Source organism: Buceros rhinoceros, unplaced genomic scaffold, assembly GCF_000710305.1.
Source record: "Buceros rhinoceros silvestris isolate BGI_N320 unplaced genomic scaffold, ASM71030v1 scaffold35239, whole genome shotgun sequence".
In the NCBI taxonomy this organism is placed as follows: Eukaryota; Metazoa; Chordata; class Aves; order Bucerotiformes; family Bucerotidae; genus Buceros; species Buceros rhinoceros.
This window is the reverse complement of record NW_010430428.1, coordinates 2,156-22,642: the sequence shown is the minus strand read 5'-3', so window position 1 is coordinate 22,642 and position 20,487 is coordinate 2,156. Positions and strand designations below refer to the sequence as shown.

The window sequence follows — 20,487 nt, the reverse complement described above, 5'->3', positions numbered from 1 at the left end:
ACAAAAGCTAACTCATCATTTAGAGAATACTCAAGAAAACATGGAATAGAAAGGCTTAGAAAACTCGCATCAGAAACCCAACTAATAAGGTCGTATTTATCAATACAATCTTCCAAAGTTAGATGTAATTTTCTCCAAACCATAATTAATTAAGAACATTTTAATTTGTTGAGGCACATAGGGTAGGTAATTAAGTGTGTAAACAGGCTGTCATTTCCTTGTTTACTGACAAAGGATTAGCGGAAAACAAAAATAAAGTCTAAATGCAATTCTGCATCTTAGAAAAAGGTACCCAGGTCAGCTAAACTACTTTAGAGATCAAGAACATTATGAAAAAACCCAAACGACTCAAAAATCAATTCAGGAGCAGCACTGGAGAGAACTGCTGACCAACAGGCTCCTTTCTCCCCTTGGATGTAGCATCATCAGCATAACGTGTTTACAAGTGACAACTCACACTGACAAATTTGCCGTACTAGGCTTTAACTAGGGATCTCAAAGAGAAGACTACCACAATTGCCTCGGATTTTAATATTAAATACTTAAGACAAATGTCTAAAATGCCTCAGTGATTTTTACAGCTAAAGACAACTGCCAGAGGACAAGGAATCGTGCTTCAGCAATCTTGAACAACCAAGCTGGGATAAAGTCCTCTCAAGATCCACTCTGCAGTTCACCCTCTTGCAAGTAAGTGAGTCTGCACGCAACAGTCCTGCCTTTCAATGCCCGCCTCAAACTTTGCTTAAATAGTAGTAGCATGTAGTTTATAAACAGCCTTGTGCAACTCTGGCACATTTGCCTCCTTCCAGAGAACTGAAACAAGTTTTGAGAGACTGGGCAGCAGGAAGAATAAAAACTGTTAAAGTTTTTACTAGTCCTCCAGTTAACTTGTTAAATTAGAATTACCGAATTGCAAGTTCACATTTTCATTGCTGCTGCATGAGGTCTGGATTCAGCTTTCTGAAAGAGTAACCTAAAGGACTACATCTTCCTTGAAGTAACACTTCTTCAGCTCAAATTATTTCTCCCTACTATCACCTGGTGCTACTCCTCTTTACCTGGAATTGTTCTGTACCCAACTTCAAGCTGCCCTGAAAGAATCACTGAAGGTCTAGGAGTACACTGACTGAAAACGCAACATTGGAGACCATCCTCCTAAGATGCTAAACATACAGCGGACAACTCTACACCCTTACCACTTGTAAGTTCCAAATCAATGAAGTAACACTGTCAGCATGGTTCTATAAATCAGATTTACTGATTAGTAATACATCCCGATCAATCAAATTCTGTATCTTTAGGTGCCAGTTTTATCAAACTGAGGAAAGGGGGAGTTTGCCGTATGCTTTGAAGCAGAACAAATGCAAAGCAAGCTGCAGGCAGAACAAGCAAGGCCGTAGTGTTTCCTAGGGAATACATCCTGCCTGCAACTAATTTCATTTTACGAAAAGAGAATTCTAAACTGGTCATGTATGACTTCATGATACGGTAAAAGAAACGGGCAGAAATGAGCAGATCCCAAACCACTTGACACTAACAGCTCTGGGATTTGCTTTACCTCTCCCCCCAGAGACAGAGAGGTAGCTCATGCAGACCCCAGAACACCACCACCACATGCTTCATCTGAAAACGTACCACTTAGTCCATATAGCCTTGGTATCTCACACTACCTTCATCTGTGTGTATTTAGGCAGTGCCCTGTGCACATCACAATGCAGCAGTCTAACCCTGAAGCACCAAAAATAACACAGGAAAATAACCAAAAGCAACCAAAAAAACCCCACATGAAGTTGCCATTAGTCTTAAACATACCATTCTATGTGCACTGATTCTCTGCTCTCTCCTGACTGTGCAGAAAGAAAACCTTTAAGCTGACGAAGAAGGCAAGGACCCTGACGGTAGCTCACAAGTGAAGAAAAGCAGTTTAATTATATCTTACTCCTTTAGATCTTAACCTAGACCCAGAGAAAGAGGAAACACTGTCTTAAAAGGGAAGGATGAGCTATCATTCAAATTATCTTATCAGGAAATAAAATCTTGCTTCTATCAACATTGTTTATCCACAACCAAACCACCCAGGTGCAGGCCACCTGATTTTAAGCAAACAACTGCCATTCACAGCTGTATTCATGGAAGGCCCAACAACTAAACTATAAACCCAGACTTAGGCCATATGGTATCGAAAGACAGACAACTTCCAACACCACACATGCAGAATGAAAAACGCATAGGCATAAAGTAATCCTGCTCTAGTCTGCAAATAACCTCCTACCTTCCCACCCCCTTCCATGCACTTGCTGCCAGCAAACAATAGGATGAGTTATTAAGAAGGTTTTTCACAGAAGTACTTTGAACAGATTTAATTATCCTCGAACTCAACAGAACTCAAGTCTCATGCATTTTGTGGGTGCAGAGTATGAAATGCGGCTTCACAATACATTTTTAAAAAGCCATCTCACTAGTTTTGGAAGGACAGAATTTTATAAACATCTGTTTATTTTGCAAAGTGAGGCTAAAACTAATGACATCCATGGCTCTGCAGAAAGTCACTGTCAACATAATACAAACTAAACTTATGCACTAGAAATCAAGAGAAATTTCTGTGATATGAATGACAGTGATATAATTGTACCCAAAAGCATGAGTAAAACTTGGAAGAACATCCTTTTAAGCACAATGACCTTTAAAAAATAAGGAAAAAAGTACTTTAAAAGGTAGGTTGCAGTTTGGTTTTGTTTTGTTTGGAGGCTTTAAAGAAACTGAATTCATTGTTTTGCAGAAATGAGATTACTAGTTTTTAATTAAATTGTGTTAGGTTGGTTTTTTTTTTTTTTTTTTTTTTTACTGTGAGGGTGGTCAAGCATTGGCACTGTTTGTCCAGGGAGGTTGTGGAGTCACTCAAAACCTGACTGGACACAGTCCTGGGAGACTGGCCCTGCAATAGCCAGGGGTTGGTCTGGACAGTCTTCTTTCCGGCCTCAGCTCTTCTGTGATTCTGTAAAGAGTAAGTCAGGAGGAAACTAGCAGAAAACTAAAGCCATTAGCAGGATTACCTCCCACACCCAGAAGCAGCTCAGGATCAGCACGCAGTTCAGATGACTAAGATTCCTAATGCCCACAAAGTGACTGAGAAGCTGGCATACATATAATGTACATCTCATTAAAACAAAACATACTCAAACTCCCACTCTAGAAATCATCTATTATTCAGTAAGGCTTTTCCCTGCATTTAGCACAGACAAAATTCCTGAAATATATGACTGGCTGTACAATTTGCCGCAGGCACACATTTCACAGTTCAGTCTGGCAGGCTAGCCTGGGTAGCCAGACGCCAAAGCAAACCAGATACGAGACAGCACTGCCAGGCTTTACTCCAACACCTTTGAGTTTACACTCACACAATTAACTTTTCTGCCTCATCTGTGAACAGGAGATATGCTCTTTGTATGTACATCTCAAAAACCCAAAAACCACCACCACCAAAACAAACCCAACACAAAACACCTAAGGGAACAGCGGTTCTGAATGCCTAAAGACACATCTGCAGCATCAGTAAAACCACGCTAGCTTCAGTTTTCCCTAAAGCACATCAATTAAGCACACATATACATGACTTCAAGACTTTTTAGGTCTAGTAAGATAAGAAGTGAAGATTATGTGGTAATTTAAAGAACAGTTGAATTTCAGAATTTGCTAAAAGAAGTTGGGTATCATAAACACTATAACTTGTGAGCTACAGACACTATTTCTGAAAAGACTGTCTGTCCCTTTTTATTTTCTAAGGCAATAAAGCTTTTTTATCCCTACATTCTTCATACATTTGTGCGGAATTTCTGCACTGCTCACACAGCCAGATGCAACCTGCCTACGCTGTAAAGGAAGCAGAAACGCAGCTGCCTCCCTATGGCAAACTACCTGTCCTATTCCTGATACCAAGTACGCTTTTAACAGAGGGTCTCTCCCAATTAAACCTGTATACATAATCTGAACCGATAATCTTTAGTACATTCAGACAAAATGCTTCCTGACAACTACCAATGATTTTTCTCAATTTCACCTTCTTTCTTCCCCGACAAGTACATTTTGTGCTTCGTTCAAGACAAGACACTTTCTTTGCCAAGCCAACAGCTGTACTAAGACATAAGAAAAAACACTTGAAAGCCACTAACGGATAGATAACCAGTGTGGAAGCTCCATACTTGTTCCCAGCACATGCAAAACACCCTCTGACAGTTAAAAAAGAAAAAAAAAAAGTCAGCTTTGTTACTTTCTGATTTAACAAAGATGCTGCTTATTCAACAATTGTACCAAGTCTGGGAAATTGTGTTATGTTATAACTACAATTACAGTGGGTGACAAACACACCAACAGTGCTAGGGTCCAGTCCTCACTCACTAAAGCTGGGGGACCAGCACTCCTGCAGTGTAGCTCAGACAAGGACTGGAGCTCCAGACGCCACCGGCCAGGTGGCCAGGACCACCCGAGACAGGTCAGTGCCATCAAGGTCTGTTAATGCACTTGGGACCCTGACACACACCCATCACATTAACGTACCTGGACCACGAAAGGAAGATACAGCTCACTGCTCTTCACTGCGCTCTGGCAGTTAATGAAACTCTCACGGCTCACAGATCTACAAATGGTATGCTGCTTCCTACAGCCCAGTCTAACTATATCATGAATGAAAACAATTATTCTGCACAGTTACACTGTGAACTAGTCAAAAGGAAGGTAACTGCAACTATCTTTCTACAATTCACATTGCTGAAAACTACCAATTTAAAAAAACATGGCAGTAAGAGGTAACCAAGTCATCAGTGTCAAAGAAGAGGGGGTTCTGCAGAAGCTTTCATCTCTGCTGCCTACCTAACCTTCAGAATTACTGATGTGCCAACCTTTCAGGCACATTACAAATGAACCTCCATGGGAAATAAACCCCATGGCAGCCATCTACAAAAAATGATCAGAAGACTGATGCAGCCTGACTTGAAACAAGAAGCAACCAAATGTAGAGGAAAGACAGCACCCACTGCATTTGGTATCGACAACTGACCACGAGACAGGATTCTGCAAGTAACAGAGACCCTTGAATAGCTTCCCACCAGATCTAGTTTGCATTCTGTTTTCTTACCTGATCTGCTGCAATGAAATAGGTGATTTAATTTGCTGATAATAATCAGGATACTTTTTCTTGGAGGGCAGGTGGAAAAAGGGTTCAGCTATGAGCTGGCCCTGATTATTTCGGCAACTTCTAACTGTGTCATAAAGCTGATAAAGAGGATTAGAAGTGTCCATGAAGGAAGTAATGCTCTCGGCTTCAGACTCTCCCTCTTCATAACGAGCAGCAGCTGCATGGAGAGAAAGGAAAAACGGGAAACTCAGCAGGACAGCTCAGAGTGGGGTTTTGGGGTGACTTTTCACATGGATAAAGACCTAAACTAGAAGAAAAGGCAGTCCCTCAATCAAGGGTGTTCAGCCACTCTCTGGTAGTCAGATTCATGCCTCAGAAAACGACATCACAAACATACCTTATAAGCCTCAAACTGACAAAACCAGCACTTTACCTAGCTATTGTCATCTCTCTTATCAGACAAGGCTTCAGTTCTATCACTGGTAATACACCTTTGCCACCTACGAGTGCCAAGAAGCCTTCATGTAGGAGACTACGTAACAGGACTACTCAACCACACACAACCTATACGACAGCTACGTCCCCATGTACCCCTCAAGCCATTAACACCAGTGTTTGTGCCAAACACAACCGCATACTGAACTACTGCCAATCTGCTCTCTGACAAGAAAACAAATGGACAAACCTTGTCTGGTATTCTCAAAGGTGCCTAGGCAGGTAAGCAAAATGGACAAATTAAAATTGAATTTTGGCATATATATCAAAAAGTTGACTTCAAAACTTCTATAATCCTTTAGACCGTATTAATCACAGCTCAATTAAAAAACAGTAAAGTCTAGCAGAAAAAAATGACACTAAAGCCTGAAGATGCACCTCTAACCTACGGAGCAAAATGAAGGAGCAATAAATATTTTAGAATTATTATACAATTAGCATAAACACTTCATAATAAAGAATTTACAAATTTTATAGAAAACCTTTTTAATTATCTCTATGAAGCATACATTATGCTTCTGGATTAGGATCAATGAAAGAAAACCTATAAAGGAACTAACATTTATTGCAGATAAAACTGGGAGAAACATTACACGAGCAACAGAAACACAAAAGGAATGAAAAAACGCTGGTAGTGGAAATACAGGGTGAGACGCAATAAAAGACCAATCCTTCCATGCTTCTCAGTGGAAGATTCGGTGTAATCTGTACCTTGCAGACAGGCACAACAGAAAATCTATGTGGTTTTGCACATCCTAGAGTTAAATTATTCACCCTTTTTCCCCTCTTCTGAGTTAAAGTTTGAAGGAAAGCTTGGCAGACGACACGCTGGGTAATTCAGTTACACAACAGACAGTTCTCTGACGCTCACGCCAAGTTTCCAGCTGGCATTTCCATTATTGCTCAGCAGAGGCTGGCAATGTTTCAAGCTTCTATCCAAGTTCATAAAGACATACTGAAATGATGACAAAACCAGGGGACAATGACTGCATAACAACATAGTACTATCGTTTTCCTCTACAGTCTGACACCGTAGATCTATGTGAGCACGTGACATATGGGACCTACCACACAAGTTACACGCAAGCTAAAACACAAGCAGACCTCAGCAGATGTGCAACAACAGAATGAAGATGTGTATTACCGATTCAAGGAAGACATTCAAAATTATCCTAATTATGTTTCTGCATGCCAAGCAGCATCACTTAAAGGCCTAACATCCACTACACAGTAGCCAGCAAAGCAGGAGCTGGACAGAATAACTCAGGTAGAAACAAAGATCGGAAGTAGCGCTATGTTTTCCTGTTTCTAACATATCAACCTGAACACAGAGATAAATGGTAACAGCTAAGAGACTGCTATCAGGTAAAGTTTCCCAAATACATTATCTAGCAAAATACAGTCTTTGGTTATGTTTACTCAAACAGTTCAGTTTGTTCATGCAAACAATTCAGTTCTGCTCCACTGAGAAGAAACAGAATAGAAAAAGTAGAACTTGTTTTAATGAGAGAGAAAAAACCCAGACTAGCTGCTGTTCTCTACATGTGTCAGCCAGCAATAAAGCAGTTCAATACCCTAAATAAGAAATGCACTTCTTTTGTATTAGAAGAACATGAGGCATTCCCTAAAATAAAAATCTAAGTAAATTGAACAGGTACAAAAAGGAAAGTGTTTACAGAATATTGTAATACAGCTATAAAGATTTTTGTTATGATGTGTATGTTCTTTAAAAGCAACGTGTCAAACATCAGACATTCTCACATAACTCAGAAAATGAGTGTTCTCCAAATATGAAACCTGTTATCTTAAGAAATTAAGAAGAATGTTTTATTCAGATCAGAAGACAGAAAAAAATCCCAATTTTGCTATGGAACAAACACTCTAAACTGAGACAGCAGATTCTTTAATGTCACCAGGTCCCATATCCCCACCCAGCACACAGTGGCTGGGGAGAGGTTATTCCCCTGCCATGCAGCTGTTACCACAACTACAGTGAGCAGAGACAGGAAAAAAACCTACACAGTAAACTATAACCACAAAATACACACCATTCAACAGCCCCAAACAGCACATATCCTCTGCTGTACCTTCCATACAACACTGACTGTTTCCTAACAAAGGACAGCTTCATAATGGAGCGATGTTAAATTTATTTCACCACAGAGAAGGAAGACATCTAATTTACAGCTGGAACTGAGCTTTATGATCGGATATAAATGCATGTATCATACACGTACTCTTACTCAATGATGAGGCCGAAAAGGAGCAGAGAGAAAGGAGAGTATTTGAAAGTATGTGAAGGAAAACTAGTCTTTACTCGGTGAGGATTTGCTTTAAGCACTGTCTCCTTTGTGGTCCCAAAGCACCTAGACAATGAATGCTCAATGTCTCACTGAAGACGGATGCTAGCAAAACCAAAAGCAGCATACAGTCTTAAAACATCTCTAAATGAAATAATAAAACCAGCTTTGTTTTTGGAATACTTACCTGTAAGCATTCCATACACAATGACCAACAATGCCTGCCTTTACAGTAATGAGGAGCAAGGGAGCTGCAGAGGCTGGAAAACTCTGCAAGCTCCATCACACCACGACACCCTCTGACAGTGTAAGGGTAAACTCCAAACTGCAAATAGTTACTGTTCATTGCTTAGGGAACCGCTACCAAAAAGTTCATAGATTTAGGTCTGTGTATGGAGGGAGGGAAAGTTCTCTTGACGTTCAGTCATGCAGTCTTATTCTCATTTATTTCAACAAGCGTTAGAGGAAGGAAAAAAGATGAGATACCAGACCAACTAACAAAAAGACCACTTGGTTTAAATAAAAATCCTTTTCAGCCAGAGACTGAAAGCACAAGGATGTACAAGTAGTACGTTGGAGTGACAGAAAATCTTAAGGGTGACAGATATCTGCCAAAAAAAAAAAAAAAGAAGACACCACCTCTTAGGTGAAGGTAGTAAAGATAGGAGAGCTTCAACATCAGCAAAGCAAAAATCTCAGGGGCATAGGAAAGGCTCCATGGAAATGATAATAACGTCCATAATAAAGGTGGCACCTGAAAGTAATTAAATTGCTTCAAGAACTTAAATCCCGTAAAGACATAAAAAGATATGCATTTTTACAGAACTACAATTTGCAAAAACAGTGGCTAACAATCACACTGAACCAAGCTAGTAAACACTCCCCACACCTCCCAAAAAGCGGCTGCTCTGGAGCAATAACCAAACTCTGGGCTAACCAGGAGTAAAACATTTTTGCTTGCAGCAAGATCTAAAATGACCCCAAAAAATTCAACAGCATATCTATCTACTGGAAAACAGTGGCAAGTACAATCCAACTACCAGGTGTGAAATAAAAGCCCCAAAAAACTATATTGAAGAACTACATCATTTCACATCAACGCAGAAATAACATAAACAAAAAATAAACCAACAGAGCATGTACAAACACATTTCTGAAACCTGCTCTGAGATGAAAATAAGGAAGTTCCTGAGAATGTTCACTTTCAAGACAGGCTAACTTAAAAGACAACCTGGAACACTTTATGACCAATACTGAAATAGCTGATGTACCACATGTCTCATGGTATACATGCTTACAGCATAACGCTAGAACATGCTTATTATGAAACTACGGGTGCTGTAGAGGAAGGCCTTTTCACCTTTTGTTTTAACATGAGCCTTCACGCACAATCTCATGGCTGCTAGCCTACACCAGGTCGTTCTGAAGTTCTAATGTTTAGCTATCCTTACACCTCACACAGGTTATCTCCACCTTACAAAAATAAACCCTGACAGATACTTAGAAGACCCAATGGCACAAGACAGCAAGGGAGAACAAGCCACTGTGTGAGAGATTTCTTTCAAACAGCTGCAGCACTGTACATCTTTTACTGCAAGGAGCACCCAGTGTCTTCTCCAGTGTCTCCTCTTCTTGTTTCATAATAGAAGGAATAAAACCAAGCAACAGCTTCCAAAGATTGGATAAGTATACTTGGAAACACACACACTAACTCCAAAACAGTTTGGAAGATATTTTTGAAATTAAGATATCTGAATGTATCAGGAGCTTTACAGTTTTGCTTATTCCAACCATTTTAATTAAAGAAAATAAATAGAGAAACTGTGTTTCAGTTCCTACCAGCCAAAGCTGCATCCTCATCACTTTCTGATCCATACTGCAATGCCATGGTTATTGCTGATAAACGATCCCCTTGGGCTGATCTTTTGTTACTGTGAAAGAACAAAAATAAAAAGAAAAGGTGCATAATTAAAACAAAGAAAAGGGTTCTTGCCTTAACCATTAACAGTCACCCTAAGAGCGTAAGTAAACACATGAAGCTCACAATGGTTGTGACATTATCAGAAATACTGACATAACTGCAAGAGAAGACTGGAGCCCTTCACAAGAGAAGCTGCTAATGACCCGTGAATCTGCCTCTAGTTCAAGAGGCAGTCCATCAATCTGAAAAACTGGACATACTACCCCAAAGCTAGAGCACAGGCTGGCTGTCTTCTGTCCTACTTTGAACACTTGAGTATTTGAATTACTGGGGGAGAAGGGGATGAAAACAAGTCCCTCCAATTAATAACTTTGTGATTTGATCCTGTTTTATAGGGATTTGTCTACATGAAGGAATTCAGCACACCATAAGCTGTATATGCATGTATATATGTCCCATTCCCCCTTTCCCACCCGAGGCGTTTTCAGCACACAGAGTGCCTATATGTGAAGCAGCTTCCTTGGTTTTCTACGTGGAGTAAATGAGTGTCCGCGCTGGCTGCAGTCTCACAAAGACTTCTTCAGCATCCCTCTCTTCCTCCCTTTTGCCCCACACCCGAGGCACAGCATTTCCGACCTACACTACACTGCAGGCTATGCCTGACACCCTCTGCTTTTTACTAGGTCAGCTCTTTAGGCACCTCCAGCGATGGGCTTAGCCTGGCCCTACAAAGGCTGGGAAAGCAAAGCACAGACTGGGAAAAAGCAGACAGGTTGCTTAAAATGACACCAACTCTGTACAAATGCCGAGTCCCTTAAAGACCCTCGCAGCGGCTGAGTTAAACCACGGCTTCAGAGTACACACACAGGGACTCAGCCAGGAACAGCACTGTTTCACGACAGTAACCCAGAAACTGTAATAACGAGACCTCTCCTAGGTACCAAAACCCTCAACTGACGACCAAAAGAACAAACCAGAAAGCTTCCAGTAACCCAGTTTATTCAGCCAGTTTGCCATAAGTGTATCCCGAATGAAACAGTTTGCCTTCACGGGCTAGACTGGTTTCCACCATCCATCTCTTAATTATTTAGCCGTACTTACTATCTCTTTCTAGTCTCCAAATATAATTTTTCTATATTTATGACATTTTTCCGTGTTTTTTTCATCTGCTTTATTTTGTAATGAAGCTTAACATATCGTTCTTCAGAACATTTCTAAGGAAATAATTGTATACAGAGTATTTCATGACAGGTGTTTTGAAATGTTAAATATAAAATCAAACATGGATGAATAATTATAACAAAGTAACTTATTAAATCATATTTAATAGGTATTTGAAATATTTGAATTTCATAAGAATTATTTGAGCCAATATTGAAGAGCACTCTCAACCAAAAAAATAATTAAAAAAACCCAAGCAACCCAAAATTTTACTATTTCCAAATGATGACGACCCAGCTTTTCTCATCCAAATTTACAATTTACTTACCGATAATATTTGTTAGAAGAATTTCTCTCATCACCAACACTGCCTTTACCCTGTGAGGAAGGACCTGTCAGCTTGGAAGCGGTCAAATTTGATGGAGTCCTTAAGGCAGAAGAGACAAGCCAAGGAAAGGGGAAAAAAAGAGGCCCACCTTAGACCCAAGAAAAGACACAGCAAGGATAAAGCTTTTTACAGAATTACTTTGAGAGATCAGCCAAGAGGTTCAGAGACAGATATAAAATGTTTTAAAGCTAAAAGTAAAGTAATACTAAGATACATTTAGTGCCCCAGCATTAATATTGACTCTGTTTATAAAGTCAGAGGACTTTGTAGTCCTCATTTAGCTTGAAGATTAACAGCCATTACACAGCTCAGGCTACAACAGCAGTGAAAGCAGCCGACAAAACGCTCCTCAGCATCCGGAGAAAGCTATTCATACAGATACAATCATGTTTTATCAACACTCAACAAAATCACTGTCCAATTGCTCAACAGTGCATACCATCAAGCCACTTTATTTTGCCACTTTGTTGAAGAGAGGACAGTTAAATGCACCAACGAAGAACAATTTAGTATGCCAAAGGATACAATGAACTCTGCAATCAGAAAGCGTGATTTTTGATAACATGTCTGTAGAATTTAGGTTAGTAGCGTTATGAAGAATTTAAGCCTGATCCATCAATGACAAAGAAAAATAGGTGTAAATGCAGAAGAAAAATACAGTAAATTAACTTTAAATGAGCTTTCGGGGGTATCTTATGAAAATCAGCAACAGGTAAAGGAGACCACCGCTGTGAGACAACTAAGCAGCTAGAAATTTAAATTAAAAAAATAATGACTCTGTGATGTGATGCAGATTCAACAGAAAGAAACAAAAAAAGAACAATAGTTAAAAAAAAAGCAACCAGTGAAATGCAGAGCAGCATGTGGAAGGTTTAGTTTTCACAATTCTATTCTCTCACCCCAAATTATTTTGCATTCGGCCCAATATTACTCTAGCCTGCTTCAGGCATCACAAATATTTTTTCTCACCACGTTAGACAAAAAAAGAAGAGAGCTGTCAATTTTTCTGACATCCAGATTATTTCAGGATTTGCAGGTCTATTAAGACACAGTACATAAGAGAACACCTAGACTAAGGAGTTAGCTGAAAAGTGGAAATGGGTTGGCAGTGCAAGAGAGGAATTCAACTAACAAGTATCAGTGTGATTTACCTGTCATCCCTTCTTATGCAAACAGCTTTACTTTAAACAGTTAACACATGTGTCATCCTGAGCTTCACCAATGGCCAACACAATGAGAAAAATAAAATCACAATTTAAACAGAAAACCTTGATGCCTACATGTAATTCCCATTACCGCAAAGCGAACACGTATGCTCATTCAGTGTCTGTAGAATCAAGGTCTTGCGGCACTACACACGCTTTTAAGAAGGAACATTATTAAAATATGCATTGGGAATTACTACCTTGCAGTACTCCTTCTATTATATTTTTATATGCCCCAACACTGACTCACCCAAACACAGGAAGCATGCTAATGCCAAACAAATGAACCAGAAAAAAACCACTACACAGGCTGAACTTCTCAAAACACTACACAGCAAAAAAAAAAAAAAAAAAAAAATCAGGTAACTTCTGTTTATTTCACACATAACACCCTTAGGCAATACTTTCAATACCGACATCATCTGCACATTTTTTCAGACATCAAAACAATTTAAACTGCCTTTCAGTAAAGGAGTGCTAGTATTCTCAGTTGTACCATACAAACCGTTGCAGAAAATAACAGCAGTTACTTTTCCATCATGAAATACCAGAAAACAGCTCATACGCATAAAGAGAGTCCAACTTGTAATGTGTTTGCTAACATCACAGATGATTTGCAAGACATTGCTTTATTTTTTTTAGGTGAACGACATGGCTCATACTGACAAATAATACCTAAACCTACTTTTGAGTGTTACTCAAAAGCAAAAAGTTTATGCAAGAATAAATCTAATTTCAAATAAGAAACACCTCAAACGACTACATCACTTCTCTGTACACTATAGATTTTCACAGGAAAAAAATTGCTGGTTTCTACATAAAATCATTCAATGAAACAAACAGAGCTATCAACGGTGTTTTATAACTGCCTGTCCAAGAACAAATCTATGCTTCATTGACAAATAAGTCCAGATCTTCAGTGTCCTGCACTTCTCGTAGCTAGAAACTGGTTTTCAAACACAAGTTTATGTAACACGGACTTACCTCTAGGGATTTTTTGTCTGTGGTCTTGTTCCTACGGTTCTGTCCCTACCTAAGTAACTGTGCACTCTTGTGTTTCAGTTCCTAACAAGGTTCAAGAATATCCAGCAATTTTCTTAAAGCAAAGCGCAACAAAAGCACCTTGTTCCTCGTGATTCTGTTTGTGTTATTAACTCATTAACACATGGTGAATGTTGGACATAACTTCATTTATGCAAGATCCACTGACACTGTTTTTCATAATTAAGTACATCAGAAATAGTTCACCATAGAAGTATTTCAATAGTTTCCTTCCAAAAACTATTTTACAATTTATTGTTGTTTTAAAAGTTACAAAGCAGGTTTTCAAGCAATCATTTCCCACTACATTCTCCACAGCAAAATTAAGGAAACATCTATAGAGATTTTTACAGATTATAAAAAGAAATTTGTGGTACCTGATTCGGAGACTTGACTTGGCCAACTCACTGTGTTCAATTTCAGCTTTCTTCATATTAAATATTTTTTTAATTGCATTGGCATCCTGTCAATTAAAAGAATTTGTTTAATGTTGAAAGCAGAGACTGTTATAGTCAGGTACATATACCTATCAAAAAATCCAAAACTAAAATGGAGGGGTATTTGCGTTTAGAAACAAAACAATATTGCAAGAGAAACGAAACACAGAATGAAGTCTGCCTGAAACACACCCACAGTGGCCTGTAAAAACGCAACAGAACAGCTGAGTAACTTTAAGCTCATTTTTTGTCATATCCTTCAAAAAAAATTTTTTTAATCTACACTTTGCAAATATATCACAAATATCACTTTGAACTAAATGCAGATGAGTTCCTGTGCCTTTGCAATCAAGAAGTTAGCACCATCACCAAGCTTTACAGCGCTTGCTCTCGCTCAGTCTACACCCCTGGACTCAATACTTGGAGTAACAGTTCACAAAACAGAAATCAACAGGTTTTGAGTGAGGTTACAAGTGTGAGCAATGTCATTAGGAACTGGAACTACAATCCAAGCAGAAGGGCAACTGCAGAAGTGCAAGAACCACTTAGGGAATAGCGTTATATGTATACAAGGTTTCTCACTACAAAGCCCTTAAAAACTGGGCACACAAAGGAATAATTTACCGCTGAAATTCTCTTACTTCCAGAGTACATGGAAATAGCAATGTGATAATTTGTACACAAAATGCCAGTGAACTAAGATAGGAGGTGCGATTTGGTCACAAAAATATGTAAAAGGAAAAGCATCTTCAAAAACTATGCAAAGAAGACATGACTTGACTTCTGAAGCTTAAGATGAAAACCATGAACAGTTCCTGCAATCTGGAAAGAGATAGCAGCTGAGAACTACCACCTCCACTTGAACCTCAAGCCATTTCAACTTCCATCACAAGTACAGGGGTCCTCCACTCCTCCAAAGAAGTCATGTAACTCACACCCCGAGATAAAAATTAATGGGAAAAAATCATGTACCTCAAGAAAAAAAAAAAAGTTACATACACCCCAATTATACCAAAAGCAATATAAAAAAGGAAAAGCCACTAGCAGCTATTTTTTTAAAAATGCAAACAGAGGCTTCAGGGCCTTATGCTAAACATTCATTTAAAGATCAATCAGCACAGAAAGTAGTAAAGAAAATCCAAACCAAAATCAAACTATGAACAACTGAAACTAACCTTGAATACTTGCGATCCAGGCTCATTGTAGGTTTTGGCATTCTTTGCCAGAAGATCTATATCCTTGGCCATTGCATGAATGCTTTTATAAGTTCCGTTCTATAAAACAAAAAACCAGAACTGCTTAAAATGGCAACTTTCAGCTAGTGTAAGAACTAAATCAATAGAGAAAAGCAAACCGAATTCATGCGGAATACAGAAACAGTCAGAGAAAAACAACATAAGTATCTAGAAAAAGTCACCCAAAAAAAGTACTGAACGTAAGTGCTAAGCCCTTATAGAGCTTACAAGTGCTAAGTAAAAGACTGAAAAAACACTTAACACATCAGATTATCTTAATTTTGAAGAGTTCTGACAAAATGTTATTTTAGTTTTATTCTCCAGCTAGTCTAAGTGCTCACTATTATACAAAACGTTAGAATGTTTCAAATTACTGGAGAAGCAAGATGAAAAAGGCATGAGTACAAAACATCTATATATGGCACCAGAACAAAAGTAGGTGATGATAATGCACGACCAAGCTTCGATACTTCAATGTTTTACATTAGCAGTACTTGCCAAGGAACTACTTTAAACCATTAAACATCAAGGAACCCAGGATACTCAGGCTCAGTGCCAGCACACTACAGTTTACAATGCAGCTCCTTCTGCAGCATTAACCCAGGACAGAACAGAACATTAAATCATCACAGCACTCAGATTTTTAAATAGCAGGGAAAAAACATATGTCTCTCCTACCACCACAAACCCTGGCTTCTTACAATTTTAGAATGCTTCTAGTTAAACCAGCCTATACACTGACACATTAACATGTTTATACTGTACCTGTATCCTTTGGGCAATAGTTTTAAGATCTATGGGCTCCTTTATTATTGCATAATAATCTGGATATTGCTAGAAAACAAAAATAATTTATATTATTACTATAAACAGTCACAAAGCTATTGTTCTAATAGCTCATAAAACAGTGTAAGCTTCATAAACATAGCACTAGGCTTCAATTTGGGTGAGCCAGACCACAAGGCAGATACAAGGAACTATAATTCATCAATAAACCGGCATAAAGGAACAGTTCTGCTGAAAGCCAACTATGTGGTGATGGTATTTCAGAGTATTTATTTTGCTGGTTAAACTTGTTACACCATACTCTGAGACACAACAGTGAAATCAGACATATTTAAAAAGATGAAAAACCCTGCACCCAAAACCCCAGTTGCTAAACTGGCAGGACAGGGCAAGCCCCAATCTGCAAAGTCGGGCTGGGAACAAGTGTGCCAGAGCAAAGAAGTGGGGGGAAGCTCTAAAGACAGGTGGAGATTGGCACTGATGAGGCAGTTACAAGGAACTGCCCACCACAGTGTATAACAGCAGTTACATAAATGTCCAGTTCTCAAACTTAACACACAACCATTACTATTAAAATACCCACCACTTTAGAAGGAAGTTTCTGAAACAGTTCACTTATGAGGCGTCCTGATGGGTTTGTGGCAACAGCTACAGCTTCAAGAAGCTGTTCAAGAATTTCCTTCAGGTAACCTGGAGATGACTAATAAAAGACATTAAATCACAAGAAGTTTTAATAGCAGCCATAGTTGCACTGAACCAGATAAATTTACTTTTCAAAGGGAAAAAAATCAGCTATTAACCACGGATGCAACTGTTAAAAGCTACATTGTTTATGCATTTAGGTAAAGCACATAAGAAAACCGTAATTACACATTTACCCTGCAGACTGTCAGACATACATCACACATTGTTAGAGCAGACTTGGTTGTCAACATTATCAAAAATATGCATCCCAACATCCCAGAAACCAGCCAAGCCCAAACTTCCCATCGCCACATCCCGCTTGCACGACACTCCAGGACCAGCTGCACCAACTGAACGGGACACACACGGGAAAACAATGTCGTTAGACACGAAGCCCGCTTGCATCACAGCTCAGTGTCGGCATGATACCAAGCACACACCCGCTTGGTTTCAACTAAACCAGAACTACGTTTTACCCATATCAGAAAACCTGGTAACTTTTCTTGCTAGGCAAAAGTGAGACACACATACAATGCTGTGAAATGAACTTACAAACTTGTATAAGAAATACCTTTTGGGGTATAATTTAACTATGGCAAGACTTAACGCTTTTCACATACGGAGGCCAATCTCCCTCTTGGAGTCAGCTGACATATGCAGCCATGGCTTCCTCCAGCTGCAGCTCTCACGCCCACACTTACTAATTCAGAATTTGCGCCTTGATTGTCATGTCCTTCCTCATCTTCGTCTTCCTCCTCAGCATCACCTTTTTGAACAAATTCATTTTTTGTGCGCAAATACAACTCCCATAATTTGCAGGCAGCTTTATATTCAGGAGAATCAGGCTGCAACAACAAAGCAAACATTCTCCTCAAAATTCACATTGTTCTTATCTGAAGGAAATTTATCAATTATGAGTTCAAAGGCATTAAATAAATAATAGGAAACTTGGGAAATTCCTGCTTCAGTCCTTCTTCAACAGAGGTATTAAGAATCGCAATAAGCACTGGAAAACGTAACCTCTATCACTCCAAAGCATCTGAAGTCTTACAGAACACTTAGCAATAAAATTACTTGGGTTGGGGCTTGGACAAGCGTGTTACATGAACAGTACGCGAACAACTGCAATGTGTGCTGCTCTCTTACCAATAATAAAGGCTAAACTGAAAAGGGTTTTTGCCAACTCAAGGACTGATTCGAACATTTACAATTTGAACTTTTACAATTAATTTTAGCCTTTATATATATTTTCCTCACCTTATAGTAAGCCTTTGCATTGTTAAAGAGAAGCTGAAAATCAGCAGTCAGTACATTCACATCATCATATTCCTCCATCTTCAACTTCTGTTGGATTTTCATCAAATCGATCGGCTGAGAAACCACTTCATAATAATCCGGCTGATTTCTGTTGCAATGACAAAAACAGGCATTCTATTCCAAGCAGTAAAACCAAAATCACAGCACTGACGTTGGTATGTGTCTACAACTAAATAAAACAAAGAAAGTTCCACTACATTTTTGTAACCGCTGAAAGATCTGGACAGCGGTCTATCAGCAGCTTTACTTCACTAGACCTTAACGGCTCAGCCAGAACCATGGTCTTACCTTCGCTTCGGTGCCCTAATGAACAGCTCACAAAGGAGCCTGCCCTGTTCATCCTTGTAGTCTCTGATGGTGTTGTAAAGTTCATGGCATACAGCAATCTACAATGCAAGAACAACAAAGTAATGAAAAAGGAGACAATTTAAGCAGGTGACAAATCAAAGCCTGCTTGCAGTGGGACAGACAAGCTGCCAATCCACATCGCGCTCTAAAGCAGAAGAGTGAAGGAATTGGAGTATCTCATACATGAGTATGATACCTGATGAGTATGCCAGGTACTGCAGATTTTAATTTATTTTTCTGAACATAGCAAGCTTTCTTTCATTTCTTATTTTAAGTAAAACACCCAAAATGTAAATTAATTGAACAAAAATTAATTCTCTCTGCGTTACAGACATCTAAAACAATGACAAGGGTTCTTCCACCCTGCAACTAATTAAAATGAGAGTGCTAACTCAACAGCGTAACCGACATTGTGCACTTCAGCAATCACTGCCTGTGCCGTTCCCCACTTATCTCTCTTTGATTTGCTATTCAGACTCAGCTCTCAGCTTCTGCACATTATGATTTCAGCTCCTTCCATCTGCTAAAATCATCAGCAAAAACCAGAAAAGCAAAAAAAAGAAAATGGGAAAGAAAGAAACGGAACTGGGGAGACAAGAACAAGCCAAAGCTGAACAGGGTCAAAAACAAAGCTTAGCCAAGGCAGCAGCAGATTCAGGGCCAGTGTATGTGTACTACATACGATCATTCATTTACAATCCAGCACTTCCCAGGCAGGGATACACTATCCCCAAGAAAAAAAAGTTGTGCATTATAAGGAGGTACTAACAGGATCGACAGTTGGGAGATTGGAAAGCCTCCTCCTCTTTCTGCTTGGGCCTGGTATATTTGTGGAGTGGTGGCTGTCATCAAAGTCTCCTCCACTGACGCTGCTGGAAGGTGAGGTAGCTCTTCGCCTCTTGGAACCCATGGAATCCAACTTCTTCTATAATGAAGAGAAATGTTCTTAAACTGTGGCATTGTGTCCAAACTCTCTGGTGAGAGCTAACTATAAAGCTAGCAATGCTCAGGATGAGTCACATACGTTTGTTTCATACTATGGTTCAGTGAAGCCACATATCTAAACACCAGCTTTTAGAAAACTAGGGAGTGAAGGGAAATTAAAATGCTCCTACAGTTTCATAGTCACTGTTGACAGCAATGTCACAAAGCTTAGGGCTCACAGTGAAGAAGATGAATTGAGCAGCTCTTACTAGGATATGTTCTTAAACTATCCACATTTTGATACCTCATCCCATGCATGCCAACTCCGCGAGAACCGCTGTTCTAAAGGAAAAGGCTGTACAGACACATGTGCTCAGTTCTGCTGAGCTTTAAAAGAACATCATTCTATGTCAAATTTAAAACAAACAACTAAACAGAACTCCAAACAAACAAAAAACCAGCAAGCAGAAAACAAATTTCAAATAAAAATTCAACTGGCTACTGAATACCCTGTCTTAGATTCAAGCCAATAGCTCCGACCGTCACATGACCCACCTCTCCCACTTTATGTGTAGGATGAATGTCTCAATCATCAAGAAGCAGAAAAAGCCACCTCCTTTTTTGGCCATAGTTTTCCACTTACCAACACAAACAGTGACAAATGAATAACCACCATCCAACAGCTCTGGTGATTTACAGAACAAGATGTTGGCTCTTTCCCAGCTTCCAGTGACAGCATCAGAAAAATATCTTGATTTGTAGCTGTCTCAAAGGCTGAAGACAGAACAAATCCATCTATCCCAGCCTATACCCATTTTTCCAGCCAAATCAAGGAATTCCTTCTGGGAGGCGCCCCGCTGATTTGAAAGGTAGGGCGGCACAACACAACCATACCAGAGCATTTACGTTAGAGACGAAATTCATTTCAAGCACAAAAATGAGGGGAATAACAGCAAGGGAGGAATAATTAACAGTTAGGATAAAAAGCAAAAGCCTAAGGCAGAAGAATGGAGCGAATGGTGCACATACAATCAATAATTTGCCAGATTTACCAGAGTACAACCAGCACCTCGAAAAGCCAGTCTCCTCATAGTGTCTGATGGGCAAGTACAGA

General features: G+C 39.3%; 1 protein-coding gene across 2 annotated transcripts in view; it reads right to left on the bottom strand.

The window, feature by feature from the left end:
- The window catches only part of PBRM1 (polybromo 1), a 51,262-nt gene extending 31,903 nt beyond the window's left edge, over positions 1 to 19,359 (bottom strand). Inside the window, exons 1-11 of one of the 2 annotated variants that reach the window (XM_010143039.1) lie at positions 19,219 to 19,359; positions 18,390 to 18,487; positions 18,042 to 18,189; positions 17,486 to 17,629; positions 16,684 to 16,800; positions 16,080 to 16,148; positions 15,255 to 15,353; positions 14,020 to 14,105; positions 11,337 to 11,435; positions 9,766 to 9,857; positions 5,132 to 5,348 (exon numbers count right to left, since the gene is read on the bottom strand). In XM_010143039.1, the coding sequence (XP_010141341.1) occupies positions 5,132 to 5,348; positions 9,766 to 9,857; positions 11,337 to 11,435; positions 14,020 to 14,105; positions 15,255 to 15,353; positions 16,080 to 16,148; positions 16,684 to 16,800; positions 17,486 to 17,629; positions 18,042 to 18,189; positions 18,390 to 18,487; positions 19,219 to 19,359 (1,310 nt within the window). The remainder of the gene's footprint in view (positions 1 to 5,131; positions 5,349 to 9,765; positions 9,858 to 11,336; positions 11,436 to 14,019; positions 14,106 to 15,254; positions 15,354 to 16,079; positions 16,149 to 16,683; positions 16,801 to 17,485; positions 17,630 to 18,041; positions 18,190 to 18,389; positions 18,488 to 19,218) is intronic. The other variant, XM_010143038.1, reaches the window with a different exon arrangement.
- Positions 19,360 to 20,487: the final 1,128 nt, after the last annotated feature.